General features: G+C 34.3%; 1 protein-coding gene across 1 annotated transcript in view; it reads left to right on the top strand.

The window, feature by feature from the left end:
* Positions 1 to 17,348, top strand: part of LOC110441220 (multiple epidermal growth factor-like domains protein 11) — a 29,629-nt gene extending 12,281 nt beyond the window's left edge. The window contains exons 2-8 of the mRNA XM_021484325.1: positions 7,486 to 7,731; positions 8,237 to 8,476; positions 11,500 to 11,637; positions 13,494 to 13,739; positions 14,006 to 14,245; positions 16,003 to 16,140; positions 17,040 to 17,348. Coding sequence (XP_021340000.1) covers positions 7,486 to 7,731; positions 8,237 to 8,476; positions 11,500 to 11,637; positions 13,494 to 13,739; positions 14,006 to 14,245; positions 16,003 to 16,140; positions 17,040 to 17,254 — 1,463 coding nt within the window. The 3' untranslated portion in view covers positions 17,255 to 17,348. The remainder of the gene's footprint in view (positions 1 to 7,485; positions 7,732 to 8,236; positions 8,477 to 11,499; positions 11,638 to 13,493; positions 13,740 to 14,005; positions 14,246 to 16,002; positions 16,141 to 17,039) is intronic.
* Positions 17,349 to 17,432: the final 84 nt, after the last annotated feature.

The raw sequence follows: 17,432 nt of genomic DNA, 5'->3' as shown, positions 1-17,432 counted from the left end.
TGCCATAAAGCTCCATGATAAGAGTGTCAATTTCAGTTTTACAAACCGGTTAGCTCTCCCTTTCTTGACAGTATCATCTCTACTCTCACTTACATCCCGGTGTTTATGTTCGCAGTTAATTCAGTATCCATGGGCTTGCTTTAGATACTACAATTCTGTGTATATTTTGAATGTTGACGGACAAACTTTCAACAGATGAAGACACGATTTCGTTAGGAAATACATTTCCTTTTTTTAAATGAATGTCGATTACTTTTGCTCATAAGGATGCCTTAGTGATTCTTTCTCGTTCCTTAACTTTCAGCATTATAGCATTTGTTACAACAATAAACAAAACTATACTGTTTAATTCGTAAATTAAGGACACGTTTATAACCGTACACACCAACAATCGTATAATCCACTTTACAGAGTGTCTAATGAATTATTCATACAAAAAACCTCGATTACATTTTGAAATAAATCATTTTAAAAGCATTAAGACCCTATGCTGATTATCTATTTCCACCATGTATGGACCCTCCCACTCAGTATATTGAATTTGTTTTGCTGAATAAATACACATGCATTGTTTTAATCTGGAGTGAGGGTAGGGAAATAACTTGAGCACCCTCTGTTTTTACAATCAATTGGCGAATACATAGAAACAAACAACAGCATTTTAATAGTTTGGAATATGAAACTTAGGTAAAGTCTAGCAGGTACACGTTACTACGGAAATACAGTTAAACATGCATCGGCAGCAAAAGCATCAAGGAATAGGCGTCCTTTGATTTTAATTTAATGTTAATTTTATTTATTTATTTTTTAAAGATATATGATAGAATGAATTGTATTCTTTGTTAACATGCATCTTTTGAAAACAAACCGATTATTTGTGGAGCAGTAAGTGGAACAATTAATCCTTTTCTGTGATGCAGCCTTGTCCAAAATATCATTTCCATAGTGTGTTTAAAAATGAAATATGTTAAAACGTGTTTTTATTTTTTTTCATTGCTCAAAGGTTAGGAAAATGGATTTAAATTTTGCATATAACATAATACAAATCGACCATAGAATTACAGAGTCAGATAAGCTGTCATTGTCCCTGACATGTTTGGTGACCTAAGAATTGGATATCTTTGATGAAAACAAATCTCCGTGATATGGTAGCTTTGCATTTGCGACACCTGGGGTCTAAAACGATGTGTTGTTTACCTGACAAACTATGTAATTTATCCATGAAAAAAATCACCAATGCTTTCCTTAGACTTAGATTATTTTGATACCACTAAGTAAACATTACCCATGGATCAAACAGGAGGTCATCAATTTGCCGTGAATATTTCTGTGACGTTACGGTAGGAAATCATTGTCCACCGAAATAATTTCTCCTCATTGTTTTTTTCATTTCTATGTACAATTTTAGTATGCGTTTATGACCCACGATGAAGTCAATGAAATATTTTAGCTTGATTATTTAATGGAATATGTTGGGTTGACAAAGGGGCCAATCGGTCTTGAAATGTTGCGACACGTTTAATACGTACACTGTGCGTGTAGAAAGTAAAACTTAGATATTTCAATAACATATTGTTACATCACCAACGAGATATATGACGTCTGGTTTTGAGAACTCAATATCAACAGAAATAAAGACGATATGGCGTTTACTACTTGTCGATAATAACAAAGCGTCGAATTCGTAGCTGAGAGTTCCAAATTTCTAATGATTCCAGCATTAGTCGAGACACGCTGATGCAGATAAAGAAAGGCTAAATGCCAGAAGAAAAGCCATAATATCAAAATATTATGCTAAAATAAAGGCTACAGCAGGAAGTCGCTTAAAAATGGTAAACAAACCCTTACTAATTTGTGTGTATATTTAAAGAGTTATTAAACCTTTGGCTGTGCTCAGTTGCCATTTTCAGTCAATCAAAAGTACAAAAATCAGTAAACATAAAAAAAATCTATTTACATGTAGTTCATATTTTTTGTGTGTGTTAAACAGTAAAAGTTGTTGCGATAATTGGTGTTAAGAGTACTCAGAACACAAGTTAAACATTAAGTATATTATATAAAAATATATGAACACTGAAAGATTGTGTGATATTTCGTTAATATGTTATATCATACTATGTTATAATGTTTGCATTATGTTATATGCAAATAGACAGCGCTTCAATTGAACTTTTCAAACCAATGGAAACTGCCTTATTCGACATTTGTTATGAAAGCAAAAAGGAACGTTCTATTTGTTGACGAGTCTGCATATACTTATTATATATAGATACACAATGTCAGAGCGAGTTCGTCGAAATTTTCACAAAGCTGCTTATAATAACTAAGTGAATACCTCTGAACTTTCCTAGAATCGTTAACACTAGCACATAATGTCACCCCTTTTAAACATAACGTATTTACAACTTAGAATTACATACACATCATACCGGACATACTGTCTTGAAAGAACTTAGCTGAAGCCAAACAAAGTATGCTTTGGCATGGCAATAGATAGCCCGAGTTTCCTCTGGCCCTGACAACAGACTTAGACAATTTGACAGATAGATGTCTGGTGTGGGGCCAGAGCGCACTCCTATATGAAAACGTGGAATTCTCCGACAACGTTTGGTGTCGGAGAGTTTTGAGGTGCTTACATAATGGATTATTTATTGATCCAAGTCCGCTCTAATTATCACCAACAGCTGCTAAATTCCGTCAGTAGAGTCCTCGGTTTTCAATAGTTCAAAATTTCCCACTTGAGGGAACGCCAATTTTTGTCGGTCAGGGGAGTGACTAATCAACAAGCCGTACTGCTCCGGACGGACCGAAAACAGATTATATCATTCTTATTTATAAGATTTCCGTACCGCCTCTTTTTGTTGATTAGTCACTTTCATGACCTACTAAAATGGCATTCGCTAAGGTGGGAAAGGACCTGTTACAGGAACAAAAGAATTTTGCCCACAAAGCAATTTAACCATTACTGGGTTATATTTGTAGCTCCCTAAGACACGACCCATGAGATATTTTTAAAAAAATAAAAAGGTCCCCAGGGCCTGTGCTATGAACTATTTATTGCCGCCTTCCAAAGGTGTACGACAGGGTTCACTTTTTTTGTCCAAAAAACTATCAAAACAATGTTTTACGCTATCAAATAATATTATATTATTTAAAGTAGGATCTGCTGCAAATTATGAATTCAAATATGTAAAAAAAACATTGCATAATAAAAAAGTTATAAAATCTTAAACTCTAAAAATGTTGGTATTTTCATTTACTTTTTTGCTACATCAATTGTTTTACGGAACTAAACACCAATTTCCGGTTGTTGTACACCAAAAATCTTTTAGTATTATTTAGTGCATTATGTTGAGATATGATAGTGAAAATTTCAGAAAATTTGAGAACCGGTAAATTTGTAATAAAAATGTCAACTTGTAGCAACGTCTATTTCCAATAAAATCCAACAACCTTATGACCTATAGTCATGTTTAATCATTTAACAATATGTCGCATCAATTTATCATCGCAACTGATCAAATTTTCATCAATAAGATCTGCTGCTCATGATGAGCCCAACTATAAAGATAGATGTTGCAAAATAAAAAAAGTTAAGCAGTCTCACACACATAAAAGTTTAGTATGTTATGTACATTTTTAGTTCTTTCGCATCTTTACGGAAGTGATAGACATATTTCCGGCTGTTGTACACCAACATACTTTGGATATTATTTGGCACATTATGTTGACCGACGATAGTAGAAATTTCGAAAAAATCGGTATGCGGTAAATGTGTCATCATAAGGATAATATGTTGTATGACCAATGTCAAAATAAATCGTCAATAACTACAGGTCAATGCGATTTTGGCTTGTGGTACATATCAGCTGAAGCTGGCACCTGGCTATATCACAGAACATCAGACAGATGGAGGTGATGATCAGATATGGGTGTACCAACATGCTGATGACCTTCTCCGAGGCTAAATACACTCTCGCCACAGGTCGCAGGCAAAATACAATGTCTGCATAGAGTTTGACCTACACGCATCAGAGGATCCTGTCAAGGCATACTATTGCGTGTGTCCTGCAGGAAAGAGAACATCGGGTATGTGTACTCATGTCGCATCAATACTGTATTATCTAGGATACTATGCACATTTAACAGATGCTAAACCGCTCCAGCCTTCAGCTCGCAAATTCAGAGACTGCATATTATGAATGCATTCAAAAAAGAAACATTATTCAATTATAGCCTTTGGCTGGGGTCGATCCCTGGATTTATCGACCCGAGAAAAGATATATTAACAGAGGCATTCCGAGGTTAATATATCTTTTCTCGGGTTGATAAATCCAGGTATTGACCGAAGTTAAATGCTTCAATTGTTTTATTATTTTAAGTAATGTAATAACTTTTAAGTAATGTATATGTACATTTACAGTAATGTAAGCAATCTGATTTTTTTTTTTAAAAAAAGCTTCGGAAGTGGGACGGTGCATTGTTTGGAGACACGTCATAATTCTATTTTTAGAAACACCCAGTCCTTAAACAAAAATCATGCGCTCCAAGTCAATATCAGTTTTCATCAATGGACACTCGATGCACTTCTGGCCAATTACTTGTCGGGAATAATATGAATAATAAGACCTAAGATTTAACTGAGAAAGGAGAAATTCAGAAAAAAAATTGAATGATCAATTTTGGCTATGTGTTGTCAAATAAAAAACCAACAACAGTAAAAACAACAATCCAGTAATGGTTAAATTGCTTTGTGGGCAAAATTCTTTTGTTCCTGTAACAGGTCCTTTTGAACTATTTAAAACCGACGACTCTACTGACGGAATTTAGAAGCTGTTTGGGATAACTAGAGCGGATTTGGATCAATAAATAATCTATGTATCGATATATGTGAGGTATGTGTTGTGTCATAGTCGATAATTGGTTGTCAGCACCTCAAACCTCTCCGACACCAAATGGTGTCAGATAGTTCCACGTTTTCATATAGCAGTGTGCTCTGGCCCCATACCAGCGATCTATCTAGTGTCTAAATCTGGTGTCAGGACCAGAGGAAACTCGGGCTAGACAATATACCTGATTAATATGAATGGTTTAAACTTAACGGGAAGAGTTGTATGAATCTGTATTGAAGGTGCATGTAAATAACTACACAGCAAGGGGATGTTTAAAACGGATGTTTTTATCTAAACCACAATCCCCGGTCTCACATGTAACCACAGACCCAGAACCGAACTACACCGAACTACAAAGCGACCTCCACTTTTATCACAACACGACAAAACTGTTTTATTGTTATGTCTAAACTAACCGAAGGTAATAGGCTCACACGGTTCTACATTACACTGTGTAGATGTAATCTGATAAGTAAATACATGTATACATATTTCGGTTTAGTGAGTTTGAGGTATTGAACAACTGACAGTTGATATGTATTATTATAAAATCTTTTGTTACAAGTATTATGTTCGGTCTTTTGATTCATTTACAATGACACATACGTGCGAATTTCGTGGTGTCTTCAACGCTATGTTGTATATACCATGGTGTATATATTGTTGTGTATTTTATTTGAGAATCGCATAGGTGCTATTGTACAGTAACTAAAACACGTGAATACAAAACGTGTTCCTCCTTCCGCATAATGACACATACGTGTGAATTATTATATATCCTATAATTCAGTCACCCACACGTGTTGAAAACATATGATGTCTTTGTGTGTACGATATATATACTACTAGCCGTACAAAGGCTATATCCTGCACCAACCTATATCCGATCCCACCCTCTATATCTGCATTGCATGCGCCATATCATTATGTCTAACGCAATTAAGGTTGCAAACAATTAAATCTCAGCCATCAATTTCACTCAAATTGTATTATTGCTTTATATTTTCATGCTGAACTGGAACATTCACATAATACAAGATATGAAACTTAAACCATTACCCTCTCCATAGCCTCAACGTATCTACCCCGGACCCATACCGGCCCTCCGGCCTGCTGTCCCTCAAGCTAATCTGAATCCGAGTTAGATAGACATGATAGAATGTAACTAACCATTAATTATGTAATTTACATATAAAAGAGTTTTTTTTCTAACATCGCATATCAATTATCAATATCAATGATCGAGATAATTAAGTAGCTGCTATCTTGTAGCAAAAGTGAAGCCATCATCTAATTGAAAATCACCAACATTGAACCGATTTTAAAGTTGTACCATTGTAAAGATCGCATCACGTTTTGATTAATGAAAGTATTAACTCCAGGCAACTAATGCGCACCATAGAATATGTTCGTAGCTACCTGCGTACTACCGTAGACGCTGTCAAAATGAAGGTCAATCCCTCAATACCGCAAATGCGAGCCAAACATGGCATACATAGCAGTATGAAGTTTAAAGAAATCAAATTTGTGTAACAACTATTAAAATAAACGTGTGCGTCAAAACGTCAAATAGTACCGCCCAAACACGCCAAACAGTATCAAGCAATGCCAAAGCAACGCCAAACAAAGCAAAACATAGCAAACCAACGTCAAAAATTTAACGCAAAACGACGCCAAAGAGAATGTAATTTTGCGTTAGGAAGTGAGAAATTTGAACAATAAAATTGTGTGACACTTTCGTTGAAAAATAACATTTGCTCTAAATTTTCTAAAAACATAACAAAAACAAACAAAAAAAGCAAATAAATATGCTGTAAAAACACATGAGATGAGTACGTGAGATGAATATTCCGGAAATTCAAACAGGACACATTTTTTTATTAGAATACGATGCTAAGTGTCCTCGCACTGCAAAGTTGATAAGGTACTCTTATGCATTAAGTCGAAATATCCATAATGTCGTGAAACTAGTCCGCCAGCAAGATAACCTAATAAAATGTATTGCCGAAGCCGAAAGCGCGATGACGTCATGAAAACTAGCGGAACGGCTAGATACAGCGTAGCAATAATCTAACAGAGTCACAGACTCGAGCTCGTCATGACAACTAGTACGTCGGGTAAGTAGCGTTATCTAACATAAGTGGAAAACTCAACTAAACCCCTGAAGAGAGAAAACGTAGTGTCTCCGCTGAGCGGTAAGATCAAAGCTTAATGGTCCAGGCAACGCTTAGTGGTTCACTCTTCTTCGCCGAAGTAATTAAATTGACAAACAGTCCGTTACTAATATATTAACAACATTGCATTAAGATATATTCACTGAGGGTAAATGGTAATAAAATGAAGAAAAAAAGACAGTTTATTGTTGAAACAAAGAACAAACACTTTCGTAATATAAATTAAGCGTTCTTGTCCTATGGGATCCTGATATGCTACTACTTTGCTTGCATTTTGCGGCGATTCAGTAAATTGAGACCATTTCGTGAAGGTGACTACAATGTAGTACTCTTTTATCTTGTCTGTAGATTTCATTCATTCATCTGGACTGTCAGAGATAACTAAAGACTACAATGATAAGAATTCTTGATAATTACAGTGAATTTGTCCGAGGGACGCCCAACAAAGTCATCAGATTATCGGGAAGGAAAGGGACCTTCCAGTTTAGTTGTTGATGGAAACGATTCCGACTTGTTAAACGATCCGAATAATGCAGCCATCCCACAATGTCTGTACACCATAAAAAACCAGAAAACCACCTTCTGGCAGGTTGATCTTGAGCAAACGGTCGTAATAGATCATGTGGAAGTCATATTCAGGAAAGGAGGAAATGACCAGAATACGCGTAAGTGATTATAATTGTATTTAAGTTTGATTTGTTTGTCTTGATATGACATTAATTTTAAATTTGATAAAAAAATGAAGTGATGGTTGGTATTATTATCTGAGTCTAGCTCACGTTGACAGAACTTTAATAACAAAAACGAGGTGTTTGAAGATTTATTGTTTTGTATACATTCAAGTATTTTGCTTTGAAAGTTTTAGATCATTTTTCGAAAATAAAACACTTTGAAACCATATTCTTTAAGATTTCTTGCATGGTAATCTCTCTTGATAATTCAAATGAAACGCACTGAAGAAAACAAAAAGCAGGAAAATTACTGACCCTTTATTATATACGATAATAAAGAGTCTTGAATAGCCACAAATAAGAAAAATCGACAAAGCATATGAAAATAAAAAATAAAATGTTGTTTCAATAATAGAACCAATATTGTTTTATTTTACAATATCAGTTAATGATGTCATTGAAAATAATGTTTCATTTCGTTTAACCATTGTTACCACAGATCAAACACGTCGGAATGGATACTCCATCATTGTGACGGCGTCTTCCACATATCTACCCATTACACAGGCCGACATTTGTTACAGTGACACGAACCCTGCACTAAGTAGTGCAAACCACGAAAACCAGTCCTGTAGTAACATAGGACGTTACGTAACTTTGTACAACCAAAGGGAGACACTCTCTGGATCAGACTATAGTAACAATGCAGTTCTGGAATTGTGTGAAGTCAAGGTAATGGGTAAGTTATCAAACCTTATTGATATTTATATTCAACCTACATTTTCAAAGAATCATCATGTTTACTCGTACGATTTACGATTAATTTGCAAGGACGATGCGGAACTGATACACTTTCATTATATGAAGAAGTAATATACAAATTTCAATCCTAGAATCATATTAAAAACTACTAAAATACAAAGATAATTTGCTGCATGCTTTTATACACTGTGGAATGCAATGGGTTTTTTTTTAATGGGGAGACAGGGCAAATACATCTCAAAGATGTGTAAGTGAGACGTTTTTTTTTTACATATCGCTTGTATGCAGATACTTGTCTTTTGAATTTCATTTTAGTGATAGTATTGATAGAATTTTCATAAATATGTAATACTGGAATTAACCATATCTTTTGTATCTTTGTACGGTTAGCATATGTTAGAAACTCATCAGGAATTCTTTACTATTGTTTATATTTTTCGAGATCCACTTAACGTGCTATGAAGGAATACATTGTGTCTTTAAAATAGTAGTTTAGTTATAATTAGTTATAATTGTTTGACATATTGGTTTTTACATAACATTGAAAATTGGTTTTCAAGCATTCGTATCGACTCCATCACTTAACGATAATCTCATGCTTTGACAGTGTTCTGATATTTGCTTAATATTACGAATGCTGAATTAGGTCCCTAGACTATTCATATTATAAGATTGCACACAATCATAAATGTACTGATAAATGAAATATAAAACCGAAACTTTGTATCGACATCTACATTTTAACAGCTCCACCCAGATGTAATAGCATATCCACACAATGTAACAGGATTGTTTTATCATTACTGGTGACGCAATTAATGTGTCAGTTATGAGTTTTGTGTAGAAGCCAATTACCAGTAGCTCCCATTAAGGATGTACACCTCTGAGAAGTCAAATATTTCTGGTATTCAACTTTTTGTTCTCATATGCATTTCCGAAAACAGGGAGTTAATTGTATAGCAGAAAATGAAAAAAGAATCATATGAGCGGTCAAAGATACCAATTTGACAGAGTATGTGATTTTAAGTGAATTTTGACAAATTCATACAATATCTTCTAAGTGCTATCAGATATGTATTAATGTTTGTAGAACTGACAAAAATAGTATTTTCTTTTAAATTATGAAAATGAAATTTCTTTAACTTATCTTTTTAACACAGAAAAGCAGTTTAAGTTACCCCCTACCCCTTATTTTTCAATGACAAAATACTATTTTTTTCACCATTTGTTTGAAGATTTAACGCTTGATATATAAAGTTCTGATATTGGTTTTTTTAATTATTCTGCTGATCAAAAGAAAATAGACTTCTCTTTCTAAAACAGCATTAAAAATGGGGGTCCGTATGCTTTTATTATTTTATTTTATTTTTATTATTTGTGTTATTTTTCACCATTTTGGGGTCAAAAGTCAAAAGTGCTTTAGTGAAACTAAATATTTAAAAACAAATGCCAACAAATGTATTATTTTCCACTTTATAGCATATCATGTTCATTAAAATGAACTTGATACAATTAAAAAAGTCGACACACTGGCTTTTAAAATTGAACATACTTTGTTAAATATTACAAAAAAAACTTACACGAAATCAAAAACAGACTTCAACGTGATTAAAATCTCAGATAAGTACATCCTTAAGACGACCGTAATTTCTGGCTCCATTAAAATTGTTACTCACTTTATCCATGTGTTAATTTTGTCATTTCCTATAGTTTTCTGTGTAAAAATGACTAATAATCCAGCAAGTAGGTTTACCGTGCTACACATGGGTAGTTTTCCAGTTGTTGTCTTCTACCTTTTCTTTGAAGTGGTTTTTTGTAGTACGAAGGGCTAGTTATTCATGTGTTATCTTCTGCCTTTTCTTTGGAGTTGTTTTTTTGTATAACGAAAGGGCTAGTTATTCATGTGTTATCTTCTACCTTCTCTTTGGAGTTGTTTCTTGTGTTACGAAGGGCTATAGTTATTTATTTTTATCTTCTACCGTTTCTTTGGTGTTGTTTTCCGAGTTAAGAAGGGCTTTTTATCCAGCCTGGAGCTATGTGCTATGTTGCAAAGGGCCAGTAATCCATGTGCTATTATCTAACATTACGTTGAGTATTCCAGACGTTATTTCCTTTGTAATTCCTTGAAGTGTTCTCTATGATAAGATGTCACGAATTAACGATGTTATCTTATGTGTTGTTCCTGGACATGCCTGCTGTATGAAGGAGAAATAGTTACTCGGGTTTTATCTTTGGCCTTTCTCAAATCTCTTCTGGAAAATGATGAACTTGTGTGAAATGTGTTATATCATCTATCATTCATATTGTTGTATTTAGGCGATATATCCCGTGTTTCGGCAATTAATATGTCAGGTGTTATCTCCCCTACCATTCCATGAAGCCTTTCGAGCTGAGTAGTATTTTAGAAATCACTGAACTAAACATACAACATAGAAAGTGTATCATTGTAATGAGGACCGTTGCAAGCGATACATATTAAATAAACCAGACCACATGATAATCTAAGTACATTAGTTAATTCTATTTCAACTATAACTTTTTTCTTCTTCCTCATTTCCTACTCCTTCTGATGACTCACCTAGGGTTGGTCATAACAGTCAACATTTACTAAGTCACTACAAACATCAAGTTTGGCATATATTATGTTTACCACCTGCTGTTTCCTCCATTTATGAAAATCTATAAATATAACCCAAAAATGACGAAATGCCGTAAACTTACGGGTGGCCGTTGAATTTATTATTAATCGTCCATATTACTTACAAATATTTTTAATGTAATTGCGGCCCAGGAAAACCGCAAATCTACGAAGAGAAAAAATATATTTTAAAGCATCATTTTTCAATCGGATCTGACGCCAAAAATAAATTTTTGAATTTTAAACAGGAAGTTGTAAGACAGAAGTAGGCTGTGTGATGTAGTATACATTTTTTAATAATTTAATATACGTAATCTTAGACGAGACATATTGAAATACACATTAATACATGTTGAACACAGGTTGTCCTAAAACAAAACATGGCCCAAACTGTGCAGAAGACTGTCCAGCACACTGTACCAACAATCTATGCTACCCCGGAAATGGAATCTGTATGCGAGGTTGTGAACAAGGCTACACCGGATCCACGTGTGACAAACGTAAATAACTTGTTTCTTTATTTACATAAAGACAGCGGAAGGTCTCGAAACGAATACAACAATGATGCTTTCAATCTCAGTATTTCATATTCTTATTTATAGATTGATCGTTTGGTAAAACAGGTTGCTGTAAATAACCGTATGGCAGTTAAGCTTTCAAACTTCATGGTACACTGTGTTTATATAAATGAAGCGTATATATGTATAACTATTATTTCATAATATCAGTACAGTTAATCATTAAGAGAAAAGACATGTGGGAAACATTACTTAACTAAGTTAGTATCCCAACTTCTCACCACCAGTCTTAGTACAGTTATATCATGGTTATAATCATACTGTGACACTGTATACTCAATAAGCGGAATAAATGGAAAGTTGATTTTCACGAATTCAAAAGATATTTTTATCAATCTAGAACATTCTACAAATAATTATTCTGTCCTAACATTTTTGGACAATACGTTTTTGAGTTCGGTGGCAAGGTTTTCAAGTAGACTGTAGACATTCTTTTTGGAACAATCTGTGCCTTCTTTGGGCTGATTCGTTTTTGTTTTCATTGAAACTAAATTCGTTGATTCGCAGACAAGTCCTTTAACTTCACATAAAGATGTGCAACGATGTGCTGTTTTTGAATAAAAACACATGTATTGACTAGATCTATCGTATATACCCTCCTGTGCTGGTAATCAATAACTCAACCGACTCCTTTTCTTAAGCCCCCTTCATCGATCTATACTTGCAACATGACCACCAGGGACGACTTATAACCGCTAATTTATCTAATATTCTTTCGATAGGAAGTTTATGTATTTGTCAACATTCAATCACTTTGCTGCTTTTTAACGGGGTTGTATATAAAATCTGTCATTGAGGAATTACACATATCTTTTGACAGACAAGTATTCCATTTTTTGTCTACTGTTGTTGGTTTATTTTTGAAAAAGTGGAAGATTGTAAAAGATCCATCGAAAAAGGAAATTTTGAGTCGACGTCACAATCATACGTCGCCTTTGATTTGTGACGTCACAAAAAGTTCTATAAATGCCACTGTAACGATAATATAACTTTCTATCAACTTAATAATAGTCACTGTTAAAATGTCCTATAGGTTAATCAATCCAGTACACATTGTCGGTACAATCGCTGAAAGTCACCTTCAACTGGTATAACAACGTTACGTCATATTGTCATTAGGATTTGATTTAGAATCAGTAAAGCAATATGAGTTATACATTCATCGGCAGTATCCTTCGTTATGAAATTCCAAAAAGTACATTGAATATCGGGTAAGATATGCATTGCTGTGGTGGCCGAGAGGTTAGGATTTATGACCATCTATGATTATTAGCCTTGCACCACTGGGGGCCACGGGTTCGAGGCCTACGTGGGCCAGTTCCTAGCTACTGACTGAATACCTTGGTTTGTTTCTCCGGGTATTCCGGTTTTCATGCAGTGTTAAATGACCATAGCTGTTGAAAGGATGTAATACATCATAACACATTACCTACATGTACTTATTGAGAAGGAACCTGGTGCATTATTTATGTCATTGCAATTTCACTCAAACTTTGTTGAGAGAGAGAGAGAGAGAGAGAGAGAGAGAGAGAGAGAGAGAGAGAGAGAGAGAGAGAGAGAGAGAGAGCAAAAATATACTCTATTCACTCTATTCATTTAGGGAAAATGGTAATAAAATGAATATGTTACAGTTTATTAGTTGAAAATTTTAAAACAAAGTAAAATATTTTTCGTTAATAAAGTAAGCAGTCAAGATTCAACAAATTGTGACTATTAAGTGAACCTTCAGAGAAGACTAGGGACTACAGTGATGAAAATGCTTATTCTGTATATTACAGTGAATTTGTCCGAGGGACGCCCAACAAAGTCATCAGATTATCGGGAAGGAAAGGGACCGTCCAGTTTAGTTGTTGATGGAAACGATTCCGACTTGTTAAACGATCCGAATAATGCAGCCATCCCACAATGTCTGTACACCATAAAAAACCAGAAAACCACCTTCTGGCAGGTTGATCTTGAGCAAACGGTCGTAATAGATCATGTGGAAGTCATATTCAGGAAAGGAGGAAATGACCAGAATACGCGTAAGTGATTATAATTGTATTTAAGTTTGATTTGTTTGTCTTGATATGACATTAATTTTAAATTTGATAAATAAATGAAGTGATGGTTGGTATTATTATCTGAGTCTAGCTCACGTTGACAGAACTTTAATAACAAAAACGAGGTGTTTGAAGATTTATTGTTTTGTATACATTCAAGTATTTTGCTTTGAAAGTTTNTTTTACAATATCAGTTAATGATGTCATTGAAAATAATGTTTCATTTCGTTTAACCATTGTTACCACAGATCAAACACGTCGGAATGGATACTCCATCATTGTGACGGCGTCTTCCACATATCTACCCATTACACAGGCCGACATTTGTTACAGTGACACGAACCCTGCACTAAGTAGTGCAAACCACGAAAACCAGTCCTGTAGTAACATAGGACGTTACGTAACTTTGTACAACCAAAGGGAGACACTCTCTGGATCAGACTATAGTAACAATGCAGTTCTGGAATTGTGTGAAGTCAAGGTAATGGGTAAGTTATCAAACCTTATTGATATTTATATTCAACCTACATTTTCAAAGAATCATCATGTTTACTCGTACGATTTACGATTAATTTGCAAGGACGATGCGGAACTGATACACTTTCATTATATGAAGAAGTAATATACAAATTTCAATCCTAGAATCATATTAAAAACTACTAAAATACAAAGATAATTTGCTGCATGCTTTTATACACTGTGGAATGCAATGGGGATTTTTTTAATGGGGAGACAGGGCAAATACATCTCAAAGATATGTAAGTGAGACGGTTTTTTTTACATATCGCTTGTATGCAGATACTTGTCTTTTGAATTTCATTTTAGTGATAGTATTGATAGAATTTTCATAAATATGTAATACTGGAATTAACCATATCTTTTGTATCTTTGTACGGTTAGCATATGTTAGAAACTCATCAGGAATTCTTTACTATTGTTTATATTTTTCGAGATCCACTTAACGTGCTATGAAGGAATACATTGTGTCTTTAAAATAGTAGTTTAGTTATAATTAGTTATAATTGTTTGACATATTGGTTTTTACATAACATTGAAAATTGGTTTTCAAGCATTTGTATCGACTCCATCACTTAACAATAATTTAATTGCTTTGAGAGTGTTCTGATATTTGCTTAATATTACGAATGCCGAATAAGGTCCCTAGACTATTCATATTATAAGATTGCACACAATCATAAATGATTAATGAAATATAAAACCGAAACTTTGTATCGACATCTACATAATAACAGCTTCACCCAGATGTAATAGCACATCCACACAATGTATCAGGATTGTTTTATCATTACTGGTGACGCAATTAATGTGTCAATTATGAGTTTTGTGTAAAACCCAATTACCAGTAGCTCCCATTAAGGATGTACACCTCTGAGAAGTCAAATATTTCCTGTATTCATTATTTTTTCTCATATGCATTTCCGAAAAAGGGAGTTATCTTATCTGTTGTTCCTGGACATGCCTGCTGTATGAAGGAGAAATAGTACTTCGGGTTTTATCTTTGGCATTTCTCAAATCTCTTCTGGGTAATGACGACCTTGTGTGAAATATGTTATATCATCTGTCATTCATATAGTTGTATTTAGGTGATATATCTCTGTCATTCCCTGGCGATACATCCCGAGATTAGTATATCAGGTGTTATCTCCCCTGACATTTTATGGAGCTTTTCGAGCTGAGTAGTATTTTAGAAACCATTAAACTAAACATACAATATAAAACGTGCCACATGATAGTCTAAGTACATCCAGCCGATGCTGGATTTTGCACATGCTTAAAGTAAACTTTTTTACAAAGTACCATGCTGATATTGATCATTTTTGACAGTATAGTGGATTATCCGTTACACATTTTGCAGGTAGTCTATCCAAAATGAATATTATGATAACGTAGTCTTAAAGACACAGCAGCCCGGCAAACATGAATGCCATATTGTATAAGTGACATTAAATAACATTTCAAACAAATAGTCCGATAGAAATATCTTTGCCATCCTTAAACTCTTTTGGTTTTTTTTTTTTTTTTTTACACTTTTCGTACATTGACAGACAACTCATTTAATTGTATTAGTTATATCTATTTCAACTAAAAGTTTTTGTGACCTCTCTACAGTCAATTGTTGGACAGACGTAAGTTGTGTAATGTAGCTTATTTATTATTTTATGATTCAAGTATATTATCTTAGACGAGATATACTGGAATACACTTTAATGCATATTCAACACAGGTTGTCCCATAAACAAACATGGCCCAAACTGTGCAGAAGACTGTCCAGCAAACTGTACCAACAATCTATGCTTCCCCGGAAATGGAACCTGTATGCAAGGTTGTGAACCAGGCTACACCGGATCCACGTGTGAAAAACGTAAAAAAAACTTGTTTCTTTATTTACATAAAGAAAGAGGAAAACCATAAAACGAATATACTGATCATACTTTCAATCTCAGGTTATTTATTCTTATTCATAGATTGATAGTCATAACCGTGGAAATAACCGTATGGCAGTTAAGCTTTCACAATCTCATGGTACGTGTTTATATAAATGAAGCGTGTATATGTATAACTATTAAGAGAAAAGACATTTGGAAAACATTACTGAACTAAGTCATTATCCTAACTTCTCACTTCAAGTCTAGGTACAATTAAATCAGGGTTACGCCATATTGTGACACTGTATACTCAGGAAAAGGAACAAATTGAATGTTGATTGTCAAGAAGTCAACAGATCTTTTTATCAATCTAGAATATCCTCGTCTTCAAGTATTTCTTCTGTCCAAACATTTTTGGACACTATATTTGCTGAGTTCGATGACAAGGTTTGGAAGTAGACTGTAGACATTCCTTTTGGAACAATATGTGCCTTCTTTGGGTTGATTTGTTTTCATTGAAACTAAATTAATCAGTTCAAATAAGTGACCATAGCTGTTAAAAGGATGTAATACCCCCCAAAAAAAATAAAATAAAAAAAATATGATCTTTGTTTCAGTTTTAATGATGAACTCAGCTCCCGTTACAACCTCGTGTTGTATATATGCTAACCTTTTCTCTTAGTGTGATGTCTTCTTATTCACATCATACCACATAAAACCTTCATGTAATCATTAAGAAAGAACCTGTACAATGCACAACATATTGTATTTATATCACTGCAATTTCACTCCATCTTTGTGTGAGTGGAATACATTTACATTGTGTACATATCTGGACATTTTTTATTCCGCAACGTTGCTGTTGAAAATGATCCCCGTATAACAATGGTTTCAGCGTGTGACGATTACTACTTCGGACAAGACTGCGCTTCGGAATGTTTCTGTAAGAACGCAACATGTGACAACGTGGGAGGCAAGTGTCCTCCTGGAGGATGTGATCCTGGATACAATGGGACATCATGCAGCACGGGTAACTATCGTAAACGTCTAATTGAACTGATACAAACAACATTACATTTTACCGACCCTGGCTACTCTATAAACGTCTAATTGTACTGATACAAACAACATTACATTATAGCGACCCTGACCACTCTGTAAACGTCTAATTGTACTGATACAAGCAACATTACATTATAGCGACCCTGACCACTCTGTAAACGTCTAATTGTACTGATACAAGCAACATTACATTATAGCGACCCTGACTATTCTGTAAACGTCTAAT

The sequence above is a fragment of the Mizuhopecten yessoensis genome, unplaced genomic scaffold, assembly GCF_002113885.1.
Source record: "Mizuhopecten yessoensis strain PY_sf001 unplaced genomic scaffold, ASM211388v2 scaffold715731, whole genome shotgun sequence".
NCBI lineage: Eukaryota > Metazoa > Mollusca > Bivalvia > Pectinida > Pectinidae > Mizuhopecten > Mizuhopecten yessoensis.
The sequence above is the reverse complement of the archived record's forward strand: the minus strand, read 5'-3'. Positions and strand labels throughout refer to the sequence as shown.